We start from the raw sequence: 24,127 nt of genomic DNA, 5'->3' as shown, positions 1-24,127 counted from the left end.
TGTTTAACATGCAGCCTGGATCTGAATCTTCAATTTGTCCTGATGATAAACCACACTCGTTAGTTCGAAATGAATTGACAAATACATTGAATGTGATTTCGCCAAAAAATCTTCTAAAAAAATTCTTATTATTTAAAAAATATTACAAAATAAATTATACAATGTAAATGTTACATCGACTCACTACGAATATAACACAAATACCCTAAATTCTGAGTTGGGATAGTTTTAAAGAATCATAGCTTGTACAGCGTGGACAACTAAAAATCCGAGAACATTCAGAGTGGTTATAATAGTTGAACTTGCGGCAGGCGGACCCCAAAAGAACCCTAAAAATTAAGAGACTAACTGGCTTACAAGCAAGGTAAGCAACCACGTGGCATGCTCATAATGGAAGAAAGGGCAGACTTCACTCTCTCAATTCCAGTCGATGACGAAGACAATGGTGGTGATGCCAATTAAACGCAACTACTATCCCATCGCAATAACAATTCCAGTCCCAATCCCAGCATTCATCCAGCTATGCTCTCTTCTCTTCTATAATGCTCGAGTACAGTATAATGGCAGAGATTTAATGAGCAGCGGGAGCAGAAGAGATATTGAAAACATGAAACACAGTAGGATTGGGATTTCTGAGGATTCTCAGTTTACAGCATATGAAATTGAGGTTGCAGACATTCTTATCCTCTTTTGCTATTCCAACAAGAGACTGGTTCTTCAATGGGGGACAAAGCGCAGGCGATCCACCATTCAGGGAAAAGAGTCCAGCGCCACCCACTACACCCAACGGAGGCCATTCGCTATCTCTGCGAGCGAAAATGATAATGAGCTTGAACATGGCGCCATGGCTATGGCTCCCCCCTCTCCACCGACACGAAGCCTGTCACGCACTTCTCGTCTCAACTCAGAGGTAAGTGGTCTCTAATCTGCGAGTTCTAATGTTGGGCCCCTGGTTTTTTTGGCGTTAGAGGTTTTGATTCTTGCTCCTAATTGATTGGTTCCTTGGATTTTGAAAATTCTGAGATAGGTCTGAGTGTTTTTTCATTGAAATGCTTGAAATGCAGAATGTGATAGCTGAGACTCGGCCCAGGAAAAGAGCGCCAAAGAAAAAGGTATGCACAGCCTTCAACCTGCTCTGCCATTCTTATTGATAATGTTGATGAGAGAGAAGACAGTGTGTCTACCCAGTAGCATGTTTGTATGCATACATATAGACATGTATTGTATGTGCATGTCATTGCCACTCAATATATGTATCTGTATATACCTCTGTCTATGACACTTTAAATTTGTACATGTGTTTTTAGTTTGTTTGTGTCATTTTCTTGGATGGGATTTGCCTTATTTTTAGGCATGCAAAGGCAAACTATTGGACTTAGATGGTTCACTGTGCCCATTTACTAGGATGAAGGTGATTTGGAGATGCTTCCGAGTCATAAAGACTGAAATTGTAAGCATATATGTATTGTGCGTCTGCTACCACACTTTTATAGTGTATATGTATCTATGTATTTGTCAATGCCCTTGTGTTATATATATATATTTCTCTATTTATTGCTGTGTATGCATGTAGATATGCGTAATGTATGTACCTTATGACGTGTATATGTGTTTATGGCAGTGTATACATATAGATGTGTATTGTATGTTTCTGTCATTACTTTTGTGTTTATTGTACTGAGAGACACTCTCCAGTCTAATATGGAAGAGATGTTGTAACGTTCTACTTTGTCTTGTCTTGTTATGTGAACAAAAGTAATAAAATAGTAAAGATAATAATAATCTTATGGTAAAATAAAAATAACTTATTTACTCATGGTATTCACCTATAGTATTTATTTGGAATATAACTTATTTAAAGGGGGAAAGATCAGCCTAGATCCATCTTAACTCTGGATCTACCAAGTGCGAAGAGGAATCAAATCACTTGATGTGCAAATCTCTTTCAGAGTAAAAAGCTCTTGATGATTGATAGATCTAGAATTAAGATAGATTTAAACTAATACATATATATATGTTTGTTTTAACTTTTGAGTACATACATACCAGTGTGTATAAATAAATATTCACCCACATTCTCTACTAACTTTGTTAATGCGTATATTTTATATGTGAATGTACATTGCTTTAGATGTAAGCATGTGTGTGTATATGGGCAAATATGTGTGTATGTATAGATAAATATGCATATGTAGGTATGTATATGTCTTTGTGCATGTCTATGTGTCTTTGCAGATGCAACTGCCTGCAAACGTATATATTCACACGGATAGGCATTGCATGTGAATGGGTATAGATGATTTTCTTATTGCTTTGAGAGTAGAGAGCAACTTTTTATAGTAAGACTAAAAATTCAACATTTTGTTCAATTCAGACCTATCGGGAACTAACAGAGATGATGGAGGAAGAAACCTTAGAAAATTCAAGATTGATAAAGGTTGGATTTCTTTATTCACTTATTTCGTGTTTGACCTATTGTTACTTTTTCCTGAGATGTGTCATGGTTTAGTGAAATTGGAAAGTTCCCATGTGTTGTTTATCTGTTTTGCTCAAAGGGGAGGTTGCTCACAAGTTTTGTGTTTGGACCAGGAGGTAGAGCAGCGGAGGAAAGAAATTCAAGACTTGAAAGATCGCCATGTACATAATCCCATCTGGGTCTCTGACCACCTTATTTCCCCTCGTCTATATTTGCAAATAGGAGACAAAGATATTCGTTTTTACTGAAAGATACTTTTTGATGCGTTTTGCAGTTGGCATTGTGCCTTCGGAAAAGGCAAGAGCAAAACATGCCTTACACATCTCGACCATCATCATCTCATTCAGATACCAGACGGGAAACAGAAACAGCTACTTCATGTGATGATTTTCAAAGATGTGATGTGCATGAGAAATCTGAGATATTTTCTAGTAATTCAGCTTTAGTCTCGGCGTATGACTAGTCACATAGGCTTGGATGGGAAATGTTTGCTTGTTCCCCTGAGTCCTCATTTGGGTTTGAGAAGGATGGTGCGATGCCTACACAGGATACTGTCTGTTCAGGTTTTCTTTATCTGAATGTTTCGGATGAATATTTGTTTGACACTAACATTTCAAATGATCTTCATAACCAAATGCCAAAGTAAAAGAACTAGGCTGCAACTGCTGCAGAGGCAAGGAGGTGAAGGAAAGAGCTCAAAGGAGGGAAATATCCCCAGTTAAGGTGGGAGTATTTCTTTTATAAAGGTTGCAACCATGCTGGTTACACGCTCTAGCCATTGGCTTTTAAAGAATGAGGATAGTTGTTCTTTTTTCAGTGCCTGGAAAAGCATTCCAAAGTATATCATTCTTTGGATCTATGTAAGCTCAATTTTGTATTATTTCTACATTCATTAATCTAAGTTTTGTTGAAGGATTCACTTCAGTTTTTCTAAGTTTCTATCATGATAGTCCAAAGTTAATTGTACCATAAATGCAAGATACATGGCTGGTTTGCCCATATCTCTTGGTTTTAATGCCAAAGACAATGTTCAATCTTGGTTTAAAATTTAAATGCTAAAGGCAATGCAATCTGAAGATATCTAATAAGGAAACTGGGTTGATAATGAAAAGATAGATCTGGGATAACCATCATATATAGAATTAATCTAAATCTTTTGGTTTAAATGCCAAAGACAATGTAATGTTAAGGGCTTTGTGTCTATATCTATAATTTAATAAGGAAACTCGGTTGATAATGAAAACAATATATATGAAATGACCAACATGCAGAGACAAGAATGGTGCTTTGCATCATAAGGAATCCAATAGAAATTCTAGAATTAGTGCTTTGCATCGTAAGGAATCCGGTAGAAATTCTAGGTTACAGTTATATGGACAGAGTCCAGACAGAAAGACTCGCCGGCTGTCTTTGACTATGTAATTACCAGCTCTTTATATAGCTGGGGCAATCTAATCACCACTTGTAGTTTGACTTGCCTGAAACTCGGCAAAAGTTTGGAAACCCAATTATATTAGACATAATATATTCAAATTCTTTCAAAACAGCAGGAGACGTTAAATTTGGCAAGGTTTCGAGTTTTTTGTAGTGGCATACTTATTGGCAAGGTTTCGAGTGTTTTTAAGTAGACATATTGGCAAGATTTCAAGGGAATTTTTAACTTGAGCTTTCTTTGAGTTTCTGAATTGAACCCTAGTTAACGTAAGTTTTTATTAGTAAATTGTTTTTATTGTTGAGTGTAGATGCTACAACAGGGGTATTTATTCAGGTAAGCAATTTTTTATCAGTAAATTGCTTTTTGTTACGGAGTGTAGTAACAAAGGAGCTTTTAACTTGAGTTTTCTTCTGAGTTTAGCTGAAGTAAGTTTTCATTAGTAAACTGTTTTTTATTGAGGGTGTGGATGTGACTTTAGTCAAGTTTTTATTAGCAAATTGCTTATTGTTCAGGAGTGCAGGGGCTACAACAGAAGAACATTTATTCAGGTATATTTGTTTTGCATTTAATGTTCATTCAGTCAATAGAGATATTAGAAGAGAGCACATGACCCACTGGAAAAACTTCGTCAAATACAGGACAGCTTACTTGTTGATTTTGAACTTTTATCATCATCATAACATCACAACTACGGACAAACATCCCAACTACCACTAGAAGACAAACTAATATTCAGGTACTAATTAGGTTATTAATGCTATACGTATTTAATTTATTAATAGTTATTATAAATTCAATTTAATAAAAAATGAAAAAAATATCAATACATTATGATAATCAAGCACTTTGTTTGTAATTTTTAATATCCCTTAGGAAATTCTTGCTCTTAGAGATGAAAAAAGCGCATGACAAGATTGTATCCTAAGCTTGCATCACAGTATTTGAAACAGAGATGATACTGAATGCACAACAGTGTAAATAAGTAGTTGTTCTTCAATAGTACATAACAGACTATCAATCTATAATCGTGTTTGTAGTGCTGTTACACCAGCCAGTCTTGCGTTGTATTCATCAATAAACAATGACAACCTTTATTGAATGTACCAATAATATAAGACATCAACAACACTGTACATGGACTGTTTTAAAAACAGAACAGCCAACTTACAAGACCATCAGTCTCCTTGCTGCTTCAGGAAACATCCTAACAATACCATTTACTGCTCAGATTGCACCTCACTGCTATTCAGGGTGCCAAAATGGACCTCGCTGCCCAGACAAGACTGCAAAAGAGATTCTGCTACCTCAGTAGAGATCTGTTGCAACAATTAATCATCAAAAGGGTGCCACTGCCACAAGAAATAACTCAGCAAGACTCCGCTGACCATCCGAAAGGGTCTACTGTCCCCAGTAACCCTTCAGCCAGGATCTGCTGTCACAAAGTGACCTCCAGAAGGGATCTGCTGCCTCTAACAGAGCCTCCAATCTCCAATGCTGCCACAGTTCATGCTCCAAACTAGGGCATTGCTCAAAACCTCTCCACTGCCACAGGTAAGCACTTGAGGATGGGCCACTGGCTTAGATGATATTTTGTTGCCCAAACAGTGCCAGTCACCCTGGATGCCACACAAATTAACCCTTCAGAAACCCTACGCTGCCTCAGGACATGCCATCTGCTGCCCAATGGAGCCTCAGGTCAGTGCGCTGCCACAGGACATCACATCCAAATGGTTTGCAGCCTCAGGGAGAGAGAAACAAGGGTAATTAGTGCCCTGGACCCACAGAAAAAAAAAAAAAAAAACACTTCTGCTTCCTCAGAGATACTTTTCTGTTCAAAACAATACCTCATAACCCTTGCTGTCCCACACTTGCTCGCTGCTGCCACAGAATCCTTATTGCCAGAAGATAGATGAGTGCTGCTTCAGAAATTTTGCTAAACAGAGTACAGAAAAGGCATTGGTAGGGTGGAAGCTTTCATCACCAAAACCAATTAGAAAGAAAGGGGTCTCAAAACCCTCCAAGAACCTCAACTCAAAAATCAGAAAGATCCATAATCCATGATGATAAAAATGATTATTCTCTAGTTTTTTTATAGATTCCCTTTGTGGTCTGCCCTCCTAATTTGAATTTGAGTGGCTAACAATCTTCCCTCCATTTACCCCAAATTTGTCCCTCTATCAATGTTGCAGAAAATGCCCCCCCGGATCTAACCCCCGAAACACGGTCCGTATGGATGCATCCAGGAAGCACCTCCTGAAATGCGGTTCCAAAATTTCGAAACACGTTTCGAACTGATAATGACGCTTCTTGGAAATTCTGGAAGTGTCCTTCTGAAACGCGTTTCGGAATTTCCAAAGCTCATTTCGTATGACGCTTCGGAGGCCATATCGATTCCGTGCGTGCTTCGGAAAAGTGCGCTGCGCGGCCTAAAAAAATCAGTTCTTTTTTTTTTAGTTTTAATTTTTTGGTGAGTTTGCTTGTTGGGGGTGGGTCCACCTTGGGTTAGGATTGAGGAATGAAGGGAATCAAGCCCCCATTCATCCCTCATGGTAATGTTAAATTCTTAAAGTAAAAGTGACATTCTCCTTTATTTTTTATATTCTCCTTTATTTAAGTGACATTCTCCTTTATTTTTCATTTTCATCATTTTACTTAAATTTTTAACATTACCATGAAATGACTCAGAATGTTTGAGAGTGGTTCCAGCGTCATTGGACTTCATATGGAGAAAATAGAATTTCATATCCTATTCAAAATTCAGCAGACTTAACAGTTTTCAGGAATTCAAGATCAATGGGATTGTGGCATTTCATTAAATTATATCAAGTACGAAGGTATGTGATTAGTATTTAATCAAGAGCACCAAGCCCTATATGCACCCTAGTGTTGGTGTGTTAATTGTTGAACTCCTTTGTCACACCCTTAGCAAAAAATTACCTTTCAATCAAGTCAAAATCATCGATCAAGCATGTTAAGCTTTTTCTACCATATTTTAAGTCTTGGATTAGGTAGTTTGATCAAAATTGGGCAATGTTGAATAATATCCCTAGACAATTGAGGTAGAGGCAAAGGCTAGACAAGAGGAGAAGAATCTAGATTCTAGATGGTTGATGCATCTAAGTGGTTGATGCTCGAATAATTAATCATTAATGCACAATGGATGTTATATTTATCTTGATTTATGCAAAAATATGCATGTTTTCATGTCTTCTACAACTAATTTGGTATTTGGGATGTTTGTTTTGAGTATAAATGCAAAAAAATATAAATATATAAATATATATATATAGCAGACGCTTTGCTTCCTAGATTTTTGGAAAATGACGCTTCCGCGTCCCCGTTTCGTCCTCGCTTCGTGCAACATTGCCCTCTATTTACCCCAAATTATTTAATGTTACGCCAATATCATCAAATAATGGGTTTCCCCTTTTATAAAAGACCATAGCCTATGGGGTTATATAGGTTACTTTGTCATCCTTGGGCTATTTAATTAGAAGAGGACATTACAATCCTCCCTTCCTGTGTAATGTCCCTTACTAAATAATTTAGGAACAAGATTTAATTTTGTATTATGGGGCCAATTTTGGAGTAGTGGACCCCATTTGATGCTATTAGGAGATTAGACTAGGAGAAGCTGTTTTGTTTTAAAGTTAAGTTACACACAGAGGCCACCCTCACTAGGGAATTATGCACTCCCTAGTTCGATATGCATAGAGAGGGAGATACCTTTTGCATGGCGTTGGTTAAGTGGGGCCCATGATGGAGGACAAAATGGAGGGAAAATTCCCCCACGAAAACTATATAAGGGGGCAACTCTCTCTTCTCAAATCATTCGTGAGTGTATATCGATTTCTCTTGGTTGCTCGAGTTGCTTAGTCGAGTCACTGGCTATTTAGCATGAGTTCTTCAGGTGGAGAGCTTATCCTTTCTTCGGGGGACTTCGAGCGCCACCCTAGGAAGGTTTCCTTCATTTCTTCAGGAGGAGATTCTCGTTGTGGTTTCTAGCAGTAGCATTTCCTTCCAGGTGGTGCGTATTTTTGGAGGATGCAGGGAGAGAGGAAGTCGAGTTGTTTGTGGAGCTGAGTAGGAGAGTTTTGTTGTGGGATTTTCCGGAGAAGAGGCTAAGGAGGATTGCCAGCCTTTGGAGGAGTTTGGGGACTGATTGGGCTTTAGGTTTGGCAGTATGATTTTTGCACTTCTTGGGCCAGTGCAGAAGCAATGTGTGGGAGTTCATCTGGTGGGTAGAGTATCAGTCCTCGGGGCTGAGCTTTGTCGTGGAGGTTAGAAGAGATATTTGGAGTGGTGTTTGCTTCCATTTCAGAGCTTGGAGGAGGACTTTGTGGCCATTTCTTGCAGGCCGTTTTGCTACTTGGAGGGCGTAGGCCATAGAGGAGGTCGAAATTGGGTGGTTGGAATCTGGATATAGGCCAAACCCTTTTTGGGTTTTTCTGGGTTTTTGCCAAGGCGTTTGTGGCTGGAATTTCAGAATTTTCTGAGCACCAGAGGGGGGGTTTCTTGCAGCACCTTTCCAACCAGCAGTTGCCGTAGCTAGGAGACAACACAGAGCTTTAGACGAGCAGTTGCTTTCTAGCATTTGGGATTACTGTCAACACCTGGATTCTGTCTAGCCCAGGTGCTCTTTACATACTATTGTACATTGCTCCGTTACTAAATAAAATGGCTCAGCTGGTTCCAATTTTGTTGTGTATTGAGTATTTGCTGATAGTTTAATTTTTCTGTGCAATAATCGAATTGGCTTTTCTGTATCACTATTTGTTTAAGTTTGGAACATTACAGTGGTATCAAAGCTTATATTCTGGCCTAGTCGTGGGGAAAATTTTCTATGAGTGAAGAAGACCAGCAAAATATCACTGATAGAAGGCAAAAGTACTGGAACAGAGAAAGGGAGTGGAGATTACTCCAGACACGGAGGATCGTGGGAAGGGTGCAGTAGCAGAAGATATGGGTGAACCCAAGAGCAAGGAGGAGATGGCTTTCGATAGTCCCTTGAAGGCTTTGAATGATTTGGCAAAGGGGTAGAAGGAGATGTTGGATGAGATCAAAATGCAGAACTGGGAGCGAAGCACTCACCGAGAATTTGTAATTGGAGAGACTTCTGGGGCCTCAACAATTCGATCATCCTTCTTTCACTGCGCAACGACCATCCTCGAGCGAGCCAGCTCGAGCTACTTTACTGTCTTGTATACCTTTGGCGCAGGAAGAGACTGGTGGAGGTGAGGATTCATCGTCGATGGGGGAGCATTTCTGGGAATGGAAATCCATGGGGGCAGACTTCAGAGAGGCTCTGACCTTCAGAGACTTTTGCAAGCTCAAGCAGAATGAGAAGGGGAAAGGCTATGGTACTCAGAACTATGAGTTGCATCGCTCTATTGGAAAAATGTGTTTCCTTACATATGATAGCACTTCCAAGTGCATAACACTTGCTTGGGTGGAGACGCTGGACACATACTTCCAGTTGAATCGAATGAATGAAGAAGAATCCATCAAGATGGCCACATTGCACATGGAGGGGGAGGCACACGATTGATGGTTTCATGGTTTGTCCACTCTAGGACAAGCTAGCGAGACCTCCTATGAGAAGTTCACAAGGAGAGTAGTGGAGCGCTTTGATCGGAAAGATCCAAAGGCTCACTTCAGGGAGTTGACCCAGCGCCGACAGACAGGGCATCCAAAGCATTATATCTCAAAGTTTTTGAGGGTCTCAGTCGTGGTGCTTGATTTGTCAGATACGAGGAGTGTATACACATTTGTAGAGGGATTGACAAAACCATTGTGAGGACTGGTAAAGTCTCGCAAACCATCGACTCTTCTGGAGTCAGTATCTTGCACTCGGGATTTGCAGGGGGGCCATTCCCAAGGCTCAAGCTCCATTTCCTACACGCACTCCCTACCCTCAGAAGGGAAGTGACACTCGAGCACCCATAACACAGAGAGCAACCCAAGGGTGTGGCTAGTTGGATGACGAGACAAGGAGGGACCTCAGGAGGAAGAAGCTATGCTTTACATGTCGCGAGCCTTGGGCACCTGGTCATCAGTGCAGAGTAGGCAAGGCCCATTACATCGAGGTCTTCTTAGACAATGATCAAGAGGATGATGAGGAGTTGGAGTTTGGTGGCAGAGACAGTGAGGAGACAACAGGGAATGGACCACCACCACCACCACCACCTCAGGGAGGAGCATCCTTCGCACCAACAAGGGGAGTCCTAGCTTCCTTGTGCGGGATTCCCAAATTCTTGACTTTGAGGATCAGAGGTACGGTGCAGGGGCAGCGTGTTTCAGTCTTGGTAGATAGTGGGGCCACCCACAATTTTATTGATGCTTAGATGGTCCAGTGGAGGGGTTTCACCACTACATAGTTTGAGGGATTTTGGGGACAAGACTATGCAGTGTACTCGATATGTTCCCGCTCTGTATTCGTGGTGGATGTACCAGACACCAATGTGGTGCTGGGTATCCAATGGTTGTATTCCCTTGGTCAGGTTACCACCGATTGGAAACAATTGGTGATGGAGTTTACTGGGCCAGATGGCAAGCCGGTGGTTCTTAGGGGCATGCATTTGTACCCCCCTTAGACAGTTTCAACTCATCTGATGGAGGCCGATTTAAGGCATGGTGACATAGCATGGGTAGTAGAGCTAAGGATTTCAGAGGTTAGAGGGAAGACCACACCACTGCATCCGGACATACAGGCAGTACTGGATAAATATCCAGTAGTTTTTGGAGATATACCACCAGGGCAACCACCTGACAGAGGATTTGAGCACACTATAGAGTTGGAGCCTGATGTGCAGGCAGTCATCACCACACCCTATAGGCATCCCAAAGCCTATAAGGATGAGATCGAGAGAGCCATCCAGGAGTTGTTGGCATTGGGTCACATCAGACCGAGTTCTAGTCCGTTTTCTTCCTTAGTTGTCTTGGTAAAGAAGGACGAGACTCTTCGCATGTGTATTAACTACAGGGCCCTCAACAAGAAGACGTTGAAGAACAGGTATCCCATTCCGCACATTGACGAGTTGATGGACGAACTTAGAGGGGCCAAGTACTTCTCTAAGATAGATCTGCGATCAGGGTATCATCAGATTCGGGTGAGAGAGCAAGACATTCCGAAGACAACCCTTAGATGTCATTATGGGCATTTCGAGTTCTTGGTCATGTCCTTTGGGTTGACCAATGCACCAACTACTTTTCAGTCATGTATGAACCATGTGTTCTGAGGCTAGCTGAGGAGGTTTGTACTGGTATTCTTTGATGACATCTTGATCTACAACAGGACATGGGAGGAGCACCTGCAGCACTTGGAGATAGTCTTGCGTATATTGGAGGAGCAACAGTTCTACGCGAAGATGTCTAAGTGCGAGTTTGGGTTGACAGAGATGCTTTATTTGGGACACATCATCGGTGCAGATGGGGTCAAGGTGCATGAGGAGAAGATTCGGGCCATTCGAGATTGGCTGGAGCCCTGGGATGTGACAACATTGAGAGGGTTTTTGGGCATCTGTACTTATTATCAGAAGTTCGTGAAGGGCTTCTCACAGTTGGCAACACCCCTTACTGATTTGACTAAGAAAGGGGCCTTTGCATGGAGCGAGGAAGCTCAGACAACGTTTGATCGCCTCAAGGAGGTGATGAGTTGCTGTCCGGTTCTAGCACTTCCATATTTTTCTCAACCTTTCACATTGGAGTGCGATGCATCATGTGTAGGGATTGGGCGGTCTTGTCCCAAGATGGGCACCCCATTGTTTTTGAGAGTAGGAAGCTTCTACCTCATGAGATGTCGTATTCCATTTACGACAAGGAGATGTTGGCCATAATGCATGCATTGGCCAAATTTAGACAGTATTTGGTGGGGAATCGATTTCGGGTGAAGACAGACCACAATAGTCTTCGCCATTTTATGGGGCAGCAGGGCCTCAATGACAGACAACAGAGATGGGTCAGTAAAGTGCAGGCCTATGATTTTGATATTGAGTATGTGCGGGGAAAGCACAATATAGTGGCGGATGCACTATCTAGGAGACCAGTCGGGCTTTCACTCATGAGCATCTGTCATGATTGGAAGGCCCAATTATTGGTAGAATACTCCAAGGATCGTCAGACGTGCGACATCTTGGAGGGTAGCTATGCAAATGAGCGATACAAGGTGATGGACGAGGTCATTTATTATAATTGATGTATATTTCTGGTTTCAGGATCACAGTGGAGGGAGCGCGTCCTTCGGGCAGCTCATGATTCTCCTTTGTCTAGGCACCAGGGATTTAGGAAGACATATATGGCAGTGGGAGAATGCTTCACTTGCAAGGGCCTCAAGGGAGATGTACTAAGGCGTGTACAGGAGTGCGAAGCTTGCCAGAAGAATAAGGGAGAGTTGACCCATCCAGCGAGATCGTTGCAGCCTCTTCCCATCCCTAAGGGGAAATGGGGGAGCATCTCTATGGACTTCATTACTGGACTTCCCTCAGTACAAGGGAAGGATTGTATTTTTGTAGTGGTCGATCAGTTGACCAAGTTTGCACACTTCTTTGCCATACCAACACGATCTTCAGCTTCATAGGTGGCAGAGTTGTTCTTTAGGGAGGTCTTTCGTCTGCACAGACTCCCGAAGACCATAGTCAGTGACAGGGATAGCCGATTCATGGGAAGATTTTGGCAGGAGCTATTCAGATTAGTCGGCACTGAGCTCACCCAGAGCACCAGCTATCATCCGCAGACCGATGGTTAGACAGAGAGGGTGAACAAGTGGTTAGAGGGTTATCTCAGGAATTATGTGACAGGGCAGCAGAGGGCTTGGATTCGATGGTTGCACTTGGGAGAGTATTGTTACAACACCACCTATCATATGTCCATTGGTATGACTCCTTTCCGTGCTTTATATGGTTATGATGCTTTATCTTTTGCTGATATTGTTTTTGGAGACAGCAGGGCCCCAAAGGCCAAGGATTGGATCCTGGAGAGCCAAGATATCCTCAAGGCTCTTAAGGATAACTTACAAGCAACTCAAAACCAGCAGAAGATGTATGTTGATTGGCACCGAGTAGAGAGACATTTTGAGGGTGACTTGGTCTACCTTTGATTGCAGTTGTACCGACAGTCCACACTCAAGTAGAAGGGGGCAGAAAAGCTGCAACCGAGATTCTTTGGGCCGTATAGAGTGAGAAAAAGAGTTGGAGAGGTGGCTTACGAGTTGGAGCTACCACCAGGGAGCAGGATTCATAACATCTTTCATGTATCATGCCTCAAGAGGGTGTTGGGGTAGCAGGTTACAACAGTCATGGAGTTGCCTCCGCTTGATGATGAGGGGCATTTGATCTTAGAGCCAGAAGCCATCTTGGAAACCAGAGAGAGGAAGCTTAGGAGCAGGATAATCAGAGAACATTTGGTGCGATGGAAGAATCTACCAAATGAGGATGCCACTTGGGAGGGAGAGCACATTTTGGAGCATCCGACATTGAAGTTGCTTGGGGACAAGCAACATTTGGGAGGGGAGGACTGTAATGTCCCTTCCTAAATAATTTTGGAACAAGATTTAATTTTATATTATGGGGCCAATTTTGGAGTAGTGGACCCCATTCGATGCTATTAGGAGATTAAACTAGGAGAAGATGTTTTGTATTAAAGTTAAGTTACACATGGAGGCCACCCTCACTAGGGAATTACGCACTCCCTAGTTCGATATGCATAGAGGGAGATAACTTTTGCATGGCGTTGGTTAAGTGGGGCCCATGATGGAGGACGAAATGGAGGGAAAATCCCCCACAAAAACTATATAAGGAGGACAACTCTCTCTTCTCAAATCATTCATGACTGTATATCGATTTCTCTTGGTTGCTCGAGCTGCTTAGCTGAGTCACTGGCTATTTAGCACGAGTTCTTCAGGCTGAGAGCTCATCTTTTCTTCGGGGGACTTCAAGCGCCACCCTAGGAAGGTTTCCTTCTTCTTCGAGAGGAGATTCTCGTTGTGGTTTCTAGCAGTAGCATTTCCTTCCAGGGGGTCCGTATTTCTGGAAGACGCAGGGAGAGAGGAAGTCGAGTTGTTTGTGGGGTTGAGTAGGAGAGTTTTGCTGTGGGATTTTCCGGAGAAGAGGCTACGGAGGATTGCCAGCCTCTGGGGGAGTTTGGGGGCTGATTGGGCATCAAGTTTGGCAGTGTGATTTTCGCACTTCTTGGGTCAGCGCAGAAGCAGTGTGTGGGAGCTCATCTGGTGGGTAGAGTATCAGTCCTTGGGGCTAAGCTTTGTCGTGGAGGTTAGAGGAGATATTTGGAGTGATGTTTGCTTCGATTTCAGAGCTTGGAGGACTTTGTGGCCATTTCTTGCAGGTCGTTTTGCTGTAGCTACTTGGAGGGCGTAGGCCATAGAGGAGGTTGAAATTGGGTGGTTGGAGATAGGCCAAACCCTTTCTGGGTTTTTCTGGGTTTTGGCCAAGGAGTTTGTGGCTGAAATTTCAGAATTTTCTGAGCACCAGAGGCGGGGTTTCTTGCAGCACCTTTCCAGCCAGCAGTTGCCGTAGCTGGGAGACAGCACAGAGATTTAAAGGAGCAGTTGCTTTCTAGCATTTGGGATTACTGTTGACACCTGGGTTCTGTCTAACTTGCCCTTGAGGCAAGCCCAGTTGCTCTTTCCATACTATTGTACATTGCTCCATTACTAAATAAAATGGCTCAGCTGGTTCCCATTTCTGTTGTGTATTGAATATTTGATGATAGTTTAATTTTTCTGTGCAATAATCAAATTGGTTTTTATGTATCACTGTTTGTTTAAGTTTGGAACATTACATCCTGATGTCACTTGTCCTCAAGCAATTGCATGTTCGTGTATTGCAAGACCTGTTCTTGCACATATGCAGCCCACTTTAAAACCTTACAAATATTTTTGAAGGCTTCATTCACTGTGCTGCGATCTTGAGCCTTCATTTGCCATACAAACAATTTATGGCTGCTAAGAGATGCATAGAAATCCTTGAATTTCATTGCCACATAATGGTAAGCTTGATGGGCCAGTGATTGATTGTTGTGATGCGCCTTCACTGGGCTGAAATCCTTAAACCTCTCACATACAGTAAGTGGCACTCTGTTGATCTTCTCCTCAGAAATGTCATATTTATTTAGTAATAGAATGAATGGCATATCGCTGAAACATGAATGCTTCACAACATTCTCAAAAAGTTCTTTACTCAAGATCATCTTATTTCTCAAGGTACCGTTGTCTTCAACCCACATTTGGTCATATTCACTCATAGCAACACAGAAGATTACAGCTTGTACATTCTCAAACATTTCCAGCCACTTACATCCTTCATTTAATCCTTTAGTATTTACTCTAATAAGATGATACTTCACAGCTGGTGTTGGACAATCAAGGTTTTCATTATAAGGTTCTGACATTGGACTACGATCATCAAGTGAAAATTCTAGAAATGCTAACTCATTACTTTGAGTCACTCCTTTAGAATATAAAATATCAGATTCTGATGGATCGTATTGGATCGTATTCATTACTTGATATCTCAACAGCCCATTTCAAAGTAACCGGCAACATCAGGGAGAACATGCAACTCAATTTTTCTTGCATACATAGCTTGAATTACAGGGTCCCTCCATAATTCCTCAACCGCAGGAGCATACTCGTGTGGCAGCTGGGAAAAAGGTATCAAAATCCTCCTTCACCACAATTTCCAGAAGCCAGTGAAAAAGGACCTTCAATCTTAGGTTGATGGAATAAACACTTTGAACATCAGCGTCTTGTTCACTCTCCCCAGATGAGATAGGTTGATTCTGTGCATTGTCATCTCTTTCTGTCAAACTTTCTTTCTCGAAACACTCACGAACCTCTAGCAAGATACTAAGGTATTTGTACAGGTTGCTTTGTATCACCAGCTTAATATTTTGCAGCTCTTCCTATGAAAATTTGTCACCCTTTTATATAATTCTTGCCTGTATAAAAATGGTACTAGTACCAGATCCTTGATATCCAAGCAATAAAAGCTTTTGAACTTTCTTGGCTCTAGGTATTCAGGAAGCAATCTGTTTGACTGATAATTCACATCTGCCCCCCCAATAAAACCCCCACAAGATGTAGGCAATGATAGTAAAGTGCATAACAGCCATGTTGTTGCCTTCCCCCATATATTTCCTTTAACGGTTTTGTGACCTTCCTCTTGATATGTCTTGCCCCATATATTTCCTCTAATGATATTATGATCTTCCTCTTGATATGCACCATCTGCATTAACCCAAAAGTGCAATTCACTTGCACACTGCACACCTGTCACCTTCAGCATCTTGAGTTCTGTTTTAGTAATTTGATTTCACGCTCATTAATAAAAGCCTTTGTCTTGCCACCACTGGCATCAACTTGAAGATCAGCCCCTACATTCAAGTGTGGACTTATGATCTGATTTGGCTTCTGGTCTACCATGCCCCAAAATCCAGATACTTTATCATTAGCCCCCGGGATTTAATTTACGGGGTGGATTAGGACAACCAAGTAGAATAGCCATTTCTTCGGGCCAAACTGGCCTTCCTTTCACACTGATTTGCTGGGCATTACTTCTCAGCCTTCATGATTTGTTGAACCTCTAAGGTGCTTAGGAGATGGCTCAACACTCTCAAGCTCTTACCCAGACTCAACCGCTTTGATTCCTGAATAGGTTGGCCAATACTGCTTACACATTTGGGCCCTTCAGGCGTTGACCCCATTGCTTTGAGTACACAATTGTTGCAGTATTTAGCATTACATACCAGAGAAGTTTCTTTCTCTTTCAACCGATTAGTTTTCTGGCACCTATGACACATTCCTTTCTTCCTTCGTTGCTCAGCTCCTGTGTCTTTATTCCCTGATTTTCTTGAGACCAAACCATTTGATGCAACATGTCTCAATGAAGGATCTGGAGAATTGAAATGCGAAGGACCAGCTTCCTCATCATCCATCTGTTCCACATTCTGATTTGTTACTATGCCAATTGTTTTGCGTCACTGTTATGTGAGTTGACCAATTCATGAGGTGAAGAATGAAATGAGGGTGAGACTGAAGCAGGAGAGGATTCATCGAACTCGGATGAAGATGGCTTGGTGGAGTTTGCCGGAAGTTTAGAACTTTGTAATGCTCTTAAATGTGATGTTGCTTCTGCCTCCAGAAAGACTGGATTCAATAAATTTGAATTGTTCTCATCCTTCCCAAATTCTGACTGGAGACGACCTTCCTCCATGGATATATGTTCACTTTCTCCAGTGCCTTTAGATTCTAAATGTACGTAAGTATCAATTTCTGATTCTAGGTGAGCACGGTCCATACTCTCTCCTACATGATTGTCATCTAGTTGAAAGTGATCCCCTTCATAGGGATGGTTTTTGAAGTGACGTTAAATGTTCTCCAACATTGGCAAATTTTGATTGTGGGGAGACTTTCTTGGGCAGTCTATCATGAAAAACCATACTTTCTCCAGCATGATCAGATTCCAATTGTGGGTGAACTTTCTCCAAGGACAGCTTCCTTGAAAACTTTTTCCCTTCTTCAACACTATTTAATTCTGGTCGCAGATCTATTGATGCTTTCTCAAGAAACTCTATACTTTCTCCCGCGTTACTTGAGTAAAATTTGTTGTTTTCAGTTTTGTGGGTACCAGGAATCATACTGGCACTCGAAGGTGGGCAATCATCTCCATCTGCATTCTCAGGTACAGAATCATCACAGGATAGGACATGTGTTCTTCCTTGTATCAACACAACCTTCGAAGAGTCCACTGCAACTGCAGAGTGCGTAATTTGGGTGGAGTCATTTTTAGGACTTTCTACACCACGGAGCTTCCGTTTGAATCTTGTTTCAGAAATACCCTTCCCAGCAATGAGATTAGTCCTATCAGGGTGGTTTATTTCTGGTAATAAAATATAACTCTTGATGCCATGTGCTTGCGTGCCTTGACCTTTAATAACAGTTCTATTTTGCAGGCTACCATCTAGTAGCTCATTTCCAACTCTCCGTGAGTAAGTTCCACCATTAGTTGACAAGTTGTCATCCTTGCTATGCATAAAAGAATCAATCTGTTGTATTCTGCATGTAGATGGATCTTCATTTGAGGAATCTAATTTCTTGCTATCATCTGCAACATTGACTTTCCTGTTTCGACCAGAGTTACCGTCGCCACTTAAAATGTCACACTCATCTATTGAGTTTGTTGCAGTGTCTCCTAATATGGTCTTATCAGCATTTCTTCCCATACCCCCTAGGGAACTGCAGCCCCTAATTGGATTTTGGCTGACCCTATCTTTTCAATTTACACATTGACCTAAAAGAGAACTTTTATTCTATGTATTATTTACTTGTTTAGTGGCCCTTGCTTTATTTATGTGGGAACCCGTTCGATCCCTGTTAGAAGGTGCTAGAAATGGTTATAGAAATAAAATAACCAGGGTGTGCCTTCGCCCATGCTTTAGCTCGTTCTATCTTTTTTATTAGGTCCTTGTTATGATCTTCACATTTTCTCCAAAACTCTGCGTACTCCTTCCCAAAGGGAAAACTAATTCCAGCTGCCACATTTTTCAAATAAACTCTCCAGGCTGGCAGGAGAACCAGCCAGCTTTGATACCACTATAGTATCCCTAAGGAATTCAGGAATTTGTTGCCCTTGGGAGGGAAAAAGCACATGACAAGATTGTATCCTAAGCTTGCATCAAGTTTTTTAAACAGAGATGATATTGAATGCACAACAGTGTAAACAAGCAGTTGGTTTTCAATGGTACATAACAGACTACCAATCTATAATCATACTTGTAGTGCTGTTACACCAGCCAGTCTTGCAGTATAGTATTCATCAATAAATAATGACAACCTTTATTGAATGTACCAGTAATATCAGACATCGACAACACTGTACATGGACTATTTTAAATACATAACAACCGACTTACAAGACCATCAGTCTCCTTGCTGCATCAGGAAATGTCCTAACAATACCATTTACAACTCAAATTACACCTCACTGCTACTCAGGGTGCCCATGGACCTCGCTGCCCAGACCAGACTGCAAAAGAGATTCTGCTACCTCAGTAGAGATTCGTTGCAACAATTGATCCTCAAAAGGGTGCCGCTGCCACAAGAAATACCTCAGCAAGACTCCGCTGACCACCCAAAAGGATCTACTGTCTCCAGTAACCCCTCAGCCGGGATCCGCTTTCACAAAGTGACCCCAGAAGGGATCTGCTGCCTCTGTTAGCCTCCGATCTCCAATGTTGCCACAGTTCGTGCCACAAACTAGGGCGTTGCCACAGAATTGCCTCATATAGTAATGCAGAGGTAAACCGCTGTCACAAATGAGCCTCAAAACCTCTCTGCTGCCACAGGTAAGCACTTGAGGGTGGGCCGCTAGCTTAGATGATGTTTTGCTGCCCACACAGTGCCAATCACCCTCGCTCTCACAGAAATTAACCCTTTAGAAAACCTACGCTGCCTCATGAAATGCCGGGATAGAGCCTCAGGTCAATGTGTTACTGCAGAAGATCACAACCAAATGGGCCACAGCCTTAGAGAGAGAACAGGGGCGATTAGAGCCCTGAACCAGAGGAGAGGGAAAAAAAAACCTCAGGTTAATATGTTGCCACAGGAGATCACATCCAAATGGGCCGCAGCCTTAGCGAGAGAGAAACAGGGGCGTTGCTGTCCCACGCTGCCACAGAATCCTTATTGCCACAAGATAGATGAATGTTGTTTCATAAATTTTGCTAAACAGAGCAGAGAAGGGATTGGCACCACAGAAACAAATCAGAAAGAAAGGAGTCTTAAAACTCTCTAAGAGCCTCTGCTAAAAAAATCAGAAAAATTCACAGTCCATGATTTTCATAGATTCCCTTTGGGGCCTTATTTGGGTCTTCTCTCCTAATTTTAATTTGAATATTTGAGTGGTTAACAATTTTCCTTCTATTTACCCCTAAATTTCGCTTTTATTACAAGTTCATCTCCATTTATCCCAAATTATTGAATTTGAGTGGCTAACAATTTTCTCTCTATTTATTCAAATTTCACTTTTATTATAAATTCTTTTCCATTTATCCCAAATTATCTAAGCTGAGAGGCTCATTCTACACCCCAGTATGATGTGTAAGGTTGTCCATCCCTCATCAAATTGAAATTTTGCTCATGGCCAAAATAAAAATTTAAAAATATCTAAAAAAAAAAATTGTACAAAAGATTTAAATAATGTTGACTTGAAAAAAAATTTTCACTTGAAGAAATTGGATCTCAGGTTAAGTCCATATTTAAAATGGATCTAACTTGGTGTTACCCCAATAACATGGATGGTTCCCCTTTACTTTCTTCCATGGAAAAAGGCGTAATTTTCATTAATAAATAAGAAAATTACATCATGTATAATGCTGCATGTATGAGATGCATTCATTGAGGAGCAGTTCAAACTATAGTTAAAAGCTTTATACAAAATTACATTCTTGATGTCACTGAAAATAAACTTCATTGAAGTCCAGATAGTCCATCAAAAAAAACAAGATAAACTGAGTTCAGTCCCATAAAGTAAAAACAACAGGTAATAACAGTAAAACTATATACATAGAGCCGAATATCAAAAAAAGAATGATCAAAAGGATCATTTAGTGATGAGCCCGTTCATCTCCATGAACGGTTGGTGGAAGAAATGGTAGAAAGTGCCCTCCCTGAATTCCTGAATTTTCCATTGTCCTCTGTTCAGCTGCGCGGCCACTTTGGAAAGACGATCAACGATCTCATTCCTTTCCCTGTATATGTGTGAGCATGCAAAAGAATTAAATTGAGACTTTAGAGTAATGATATCAGCCAATATGTCTTTGAGTGTGTGCAAGTGACTGTGATATACATCGTTTATCCAGTTTATAGTGAGCTGTGAGTCCCCAAAAATTTGAATCTTTTGGCAATTTAGTTCTCTTGCAAATAGGAGGAGGTGTTTAAGATTGTTAAGTTCTGCATAGTTGTTGGAACCCTTGCCCAGACCAACTTATATTCTACACGAGGTTGTCGATGTGCAATACAGCCTCCCCCCCACAGTGCTCGGCTTGTGCTGATCCATCAAAATAACCCAAGGGGAAATTAGAGTCGATATGTTCTGGGATGATGACCCCAGGGGGCTTGTTGTCTGGATCATCTGGGATCAAATTATAAATAGCTAGCAACATTGAACAGGAGGTGTCCCAATTTATCGTGGCATCCATAAAAATAGTTTTGTTCTTGTTAATCCATATACCCCAACAGATAATCAGTGGCAGATTCCTGACTTTATGAGATTGTGCTTCTGTCCACCATCTGTGCCAAGCCTCGCCAACATTTTGCCCAGACCAGGCTGTTGGCAAATTCAAGGAAGTAGTGATCCTTGACCAGAAGAAAGTCGTCATAGGGCAGGTGAGGAATAAATGGTTTGTATCTTCCTCGTGTTGTTTGCACAAGCAACATTTGGAGGGTCTGTGGAACGCCCTTCGCATTAGATTAAGTTCAGTAGGGGCCTTCTCCATAAGAATGCACCACATAAATAATCTGGATTTTGGGGGGGCCTTTAATTTCCATAGATGGCGCCACCACCAATAGATATCGCCATTTTCCCAGGAAGCCATAGAATTCGTGTAACCAGCTTTTGGGGAATATCTGCCATGGGGGTTGGGGGCCCAAATAAGAACATCTTGTTGATCATTGATCCTCACATTGGCCTCCTTAAGAGCCCCAATGAAGCATTGCCAGTCCTCGCTCCATCGATCTGGGATGTTGAGCGCCCTGTGATCCAACCAACGCTGTTGCTGCCACAGGTCTTGTTCAGTGTTTGTAATCTGCACAATATGGGTAAAGCCTGCTCTAGAGAGATAATTACAGAGTTGCTGTGGGAGAATATGAGCATTCCCACAGCCGCTCCAAGTGTCCAAGCCAATTCACACTTGGTCCCCTTTCCCAATTTTCCATGCCAGCTCGTTCTTAATGAGGGAGAGGGATTGAGTAATCGCTTTCCAGATGATAGAGGCACCAAACGACAAATTGGTGGGACTGCGGATCCAATCCATGACAGTAAGCGGATGGATGTATTTATAGTAAATAACCTCCTGCCAAAGGCTTCTAGAATTTACGATGTGCCAACCCATTTTTGCTGCAAGTGCCTCTGCAAAAAGCTGAAGGTTTTTTATACCCCAGTCCCCCAATTTTTTAGGTTTTCCAATTCAGTCCTAGCGAACCCATGTAAAAGTTCGCCCTGTGTTCTGGCCCCTCCAGAGAAAACGACAACAGATTTGTTGAATCCTTTTTAGAATTCCTTTGGGAATCCAAGCCAACGTCATCCAATAAACCGAGATTGCTTCCAGTACCGATTTGAGCAGGGTGAGCCGACCTGCTCTAGAAAGCCAATGTTGCTGCTAGATGTTGATTCTGCTTTCAATTTTTGCAATGAGCCAAGCCTAGTCTGCAATACAATAACCATTCGGTTTCAATTTGAAGCCCAAATATTTTAGTCCAACATCCAGATCTTGCCTCACATAGGCAAATTGTTGGCTAGCGAATCTTGACTCATGCGGCTGGCAGGTCACAATGATAATTGTGGACTTTTCAAAATTAGGTTCCATTCTTGTAGCTTTGCAAAAGAGAGATAAAATGTTCTTGAAAGCATATGAGTCATGAAAGGATCCATTTAAAAAAATCAGAACATCATCTACAAATAAAAGATGGGTAAGTGTGGACATATCAGAGATCCGGACACCCCCCAGCGCACCCTCCGCCCTGCCATTTTTAATCAGTCTGCTAAACCCTTCCATAATGAGAAGGAAAAGCAGCGGAGAAAGAGCGCAACCTTGTCTAAGTCCACGCTCCACATGAAAAAATCCGGAGGCAGCACCATTGATGAGGATATTGTAAGAGACTGATGAGAGACATCACATAATCCAAGAGATAAAGGCATGGGGGAAGCCGATATGAGTGAGAGTAAACTGAAGGTAGGACCAACAGGCACGATCAAAGGCTTTGGAAAGATCAATCTTAAGAATAATAGACTTTTTATGTAGCTTTTTGATTGAATGGAGGGCTTCCTGGGCTGTCCCAATGGCTTCATGGATCTGGCGCTGACTGAGGAAAGCAAACTGTTCCTTGGAGATCATCCGAGAAAGGATAGGTTTGATACGAAGAGCAATAGTTTTAGAGATGATTTTGTAGATGTTGTTACAGAGCGAGATGGGGCGGTAGTCATCGAAATAGGAGGGTTTGTATGATTTGGGGATGAGGGCCAGGAAAGTTGCATTAAAAGCATCATACATTCTGCCTGATCTTCTGTGATCCTCTATAGTCTGAAGTAGATCATCTCCAATAAGCTCAAAGAAGGAGCTGTAGAATTCAGGAGTTGGATGGTTCCCCTTTACAAAAGACCATAGCCGAATAACATGGGTGGTTCCCCTTTACAAAAGATAATAGCTTATGGGGTTAGATAGGCTATATTGTCCTCCTTGATTTTAATTAGAAGAGGAAATTACAACGTTGCTATTGGTTTGATTTTTATTGATGCCTTAAGAATACCAATCCCAGCATGAATACATTCATGCAATTCTCTTTTGTCAAAGAAAAAACTCTCTATTAATAGTGAGAATCGAAATCACACTTCTCATGTGCATTAAGCACAGTATTTTGTTTATCTTTGGCAAATTAGCTTATAGCTTCACAACAAAACTGTCTGTAACAAACCCAAAAACGCCCAAATAAAAACTCCTAAAGAAAAACTCTCTATTAATAGTGAGGATGGAAATCACATTTCTCATGTGCATTAAGTACAGTACCCTGTTTATCTTTGGCAAATTAGCTTATAGTTTCACAACAAGACTGTCTATAACAAACCCAAAAACGCCCAAATAAAAAACTCCTAACTGGACGAAAACAAACTAACTTGCAAATATCACTTCTATTTTCCAAAATCAAATATCCATTAACATATGATCATATAACCTAAATGGAAATGATCATAAAAGGACAGCCTTGCAGGCCACTATTTCAGAGGGAAGAGCATCAGACTGGGAGAATAGAGGAAACAGAGTTCCCTCCCAAGTTTCTTCCAGCACTACAGATCCTTCTATCACATGGGCATTGGATAAAGTATTGGCTTCAATATTATGCTTTCTAAAAGCATGGACAAAGGAAACATTTTAGAGGATCATGATGCCTCCAGAAGTTGTTCCGCAATGGGTCCAAGCATTACATTTTA

General features: G+C 41.5%; 1 protein-coding gene and 1 pseudogene across 6 annotated transcripts in view; one reads left to right on the top strand and one right to left on the bottom strand.

Moving 5' to 3' along the window:
• The first annotated feature begins 260 nt into the window (after nt 1-260).
• Nucleotides 261-24,127, top strand: part of LOC149212213 (uncharacterized) — a 34,124-nt gene continuing 10,257 nt past the window's right edge. The window contains exons 1-5 of one of the 6 annotated variants that reach the window (XM_089391771.1): nt 261-910; nt 1,065-1,112; nt 2,375-2,437; nt 2,593-2,655; nt 2,751-3,392. In XM_089391771.1, the coding sequence (XP_089247897.1) occupies nt 431-910; nt 1,065-1,112; nt 2,375-2,437; nt 2,593-2,655; nt 2,751-2,939 (843 nt within the window). In that variant the 5' untranslated portion in view covers nt 261-430 and the 3' untranslated portion in view covers nt 2,940-3,392. Of the gene's footprint in view, nt 911-1,064; nt 1,113-2,374; nt 2,438-2,589; nt 2,656-2,750; nt 3,393-24,127 lie in introns of those variants that run through there. The other 5 variants (XM_089391773.1, XR_016250759.1, XR_016250758.1 and 2 more) reach the window with 5 other exon arrangements.
• On the bottom strand, nt 14,562-16,859 carry LOC149212214 (extra-large guanine nucleotide-binding protein 3 pseudogene; annotated as a pseudogene).

The sequence above is a fragment of the Pinus tabuliformis genome, chromosome 1_1 (assembly GCF_031772625.1).
Source record: "Pinus tabuliformis cultivar Carrire ecotype Pingquan chromosome 1_1, CPIR1, whole genome shotgun sequence".
NCBI classification, from domain to species: domain Eukaryota; kingdom Viridiplantae; phylum Streptophyta; class Pinopsida; order Pinales; family Pinaceae; genus Pinus; species Pinus tabuliformis.
Note: the sequence above shows the minus strand (reverse complement) of the source record. Positions and strands in the feature narration are given on the sequence as shown.